Here is a 2,318-nt window from a genome sequence, read left to right as displayed (position 1 = left end):
CCGCGGGGCCGTGCGCGGCTCCCGAGCATCCTGGGGAGAGGCGCATCTGTGCACACACACGCGGATTTTTTAAAAATAACATATTTCCAGACAGGCCTCCTCCTCCCCCACCCCCCATCTTTGCAAAGCAGCCCCGAGGGCGGGGGAGGGGGAGGGGCCGCGGAGTTAATAAAGGCAGATGGGCGGAGCCGGCCCCCAGCCATTGGCTGGCCCGGGGAGTGATGTCACCCATATGACACCCTGATAACTAGTTGGGAGAGAGCCCTCAACTTTTTGCAGAAGGAGCGCGCGCGCCTGGAAGTGCTCGGGGTCCGGCGCTCGCGGCGGGAGCCACGAGCCGGAGAGAGGGGTCCCGGGCTGCTTCGACCGCCGCCGCCGCCGCCGCCGCCGCCGCCGCCGCCGCCTCTCCAGTCGCGGCCGCAGCTCCCCGCGAGCGGGCGGCCGTCGCCGCCGAAGCCGCCGCAGCCGCTGTGTGCAGCCTGGAAGGGGGGGCGGGGGGGAGGGGGGGAGCCGCGGACGCGGGGTGCCGAGGACTTTGCAACTTGCCCGGGAAGGTGGAGGGGCGAGAGGGGGAGGGGGAGCTCCGCACGAGACCGAGCGGCCCGGGTTGGAGCGCCCAGCCCCGCAGCGGATCATGGTGCAGCAGGCCGAGAGCTTGGAAGCGGAGAGCAACCTGCCCCGGGAGGCGCTGGACACGGAGGAGGGCGAATTCATGGCTTGCAGCCCGGTGGCCCTGGACGAGAGCGACCCGGACTGGTGCAAGACGGCGTCGGGCCACATCAAGAGGCCGATGAACGCGTTCATGGTGTGGTCCAAGATCGAGCGCAGGAAGATCATGGAGCAGTCTCCGGACATGCATAACGCCGAGATCTCCAAGAGGCTGGGGAAGCGGTGGAAAATGCTGAAGGACAGCGAGAAGATCCCGTTCATCCGGGAGGCGGAGCGGCTGCGGCTCAAGCACATGGCCGACTACCCCGACTACAAGTACCGGCCCCGGAAAAAGCCCAAAATGGACCCCTCGGCCAAGCCCAGCGCCAGCCAGAGCCCCGAGAAGAGCGCGGCGGGCGGCGGCGGCGGCGCGGGCGGCGGCGCGGGCGGCGCCAAGACCTCCAAGGGCTCGAGCAAGAAATGCGGCAAGCCCAAGGCCCCTACGGCCCCCGCGGCCGGCGGCGCCAAGGCCGGCGCGGGCAAGGCGGCCCAGCCAGGGGACTACGGCGGCGCGGGCGACGACTACGTGCTCGGCAGCCTGCGCGGGAGCGGCGCGGGCGGCGGCGGCGGCGGCGCGGGCAAGACGGTCAAGTGCGTGTTCCTGGACGAGGACGACGAGGACGATGAGGACGACGACGAGCTGCAGCTGCGGATCAAGCAGGAGGCGGACGACGAGGACGAGGAGCCGCCGCACCCGCAGCTCCTGCAGCCGCCCGGGCAGCAGCCGCCGCAGCTGCTGAGACGCTACAACGTCGCCAAAGTGCCCGCCAGCCCCACGCTGAGCAGCGCGGCCGAGTCCCCCGAGGGCGCGAGCCTCTACGACGAGGTGCGGGCCGGCGCGACCGCGGGCGCCGGGGGCGGCAGCCGCCTCTACTACAGCTTCAAGAACATCACCAAGCAGCACCCGCCGCCGCTGGCGCAGCCCGCGCTGTCGCCCGCGTCCTCGCGCTCCGTCTCCACCTCCTCCTCCTCCTCCTCGTCCTCCTCGTCCAGCAGCAGCAGCGGAAGCAGCAGCAGCAGCAGCGGCGGCGAGGACGCCGACGACCTGATGTTCGACCTGAGCTTGAATTTCTCCCAGAGCGCGCACAGCGCCAGCGAGCAGCAGCTGGGGGGCGGCGCGGCGGCCGGGAACCTGTCCCTGTCTCTGGTGGATAAGGATTTGGATTCGTTCAGCGAGGGCAGCCTGGGCTCCCACTTCGAGTTCCCCGATTACTGCACGCCCGAGCTGAGCGAGATGATCGCGGGGGACTGGCTGGAGGCGAACTTCTCCGACCTGGTGTTCACGTATTGAGAGGGGCGCCCCGCTTCTCGCTCTTTCTCTCGGCGGGTGCAGAGCAGGGTTCCTTGGGAGGAGGTCGTGGTGGTCGTGAGGAGGGGGGGGAGGAGGTGTCGATGGTGGTGGCGGTAGGGTGGAGGGGAGAGAAGAAGATGCTGGTATTGATATGTCGTGACACAAAGAAATTGGAAAAGATGATGAAAATTTTGGTGGAGTTAAAGTGAAATGAGTAGTTTTGAAACATTTTTCCTGTCCTTTTTTTGTCCCCCCTCCCTTCCTTGATCGTGTCTCAAGGTAGTTGCATACCTAGTCTGGAGTTGTGATTTTTTCCCCC

The 2,318-nt window shown here is 67.6% G+C and overlaps 1 protein-coding gene across 1 annotated transcript; it reads left to right on the top strand.

The window, feature by feature from the left end:
- Window positions 1-562: 562 nt before the first annotated feature.
- On the top strand, window positions 563-2,069 carry SOX11 (SRY-box transcription factor 11). The gene has a single exon (XM_081253696.1). The coding sequence runs from the start codon at window positions 635-637 to the stop codon at window positions 1,997-1,999; it is 1,365 nt and encodes a 454-aa protein (XP_081109822.1). The 5' UTR covers window positions 563-634; the 3' UTR covers window positions 2,000-2,069.
- The last annotated feature ends 249 nt before the right edge of the window (window positions 2,070-2,318 follow it).

The sequence above is a fragment of the Mesoplodon bidens genome (assembly GCF_964165515.1).
Source record: "Mesoplodon bidens genome assembly, chromosome: 14".
NCBI classification, from domain to species: domain Eukaryota; kingdom Metazoa; phylum Chordata; class Mammalia; order Artiodactyla; family Ziphiidae; genus Mesoplodon; species Mesoplodon bidens.
This window is presented reverse-complemented; position numbering and strand designations above follow the sequence as displayed.

Coding starts and splice junctions, on each gene's coding strand:
- SOX11 (XM_081253696.1), top strand. CDS start 635: ATGGTGCAGCAGGCCGAGAGCTTGGAAGCGGAGAGCAACCTGCCCCGG.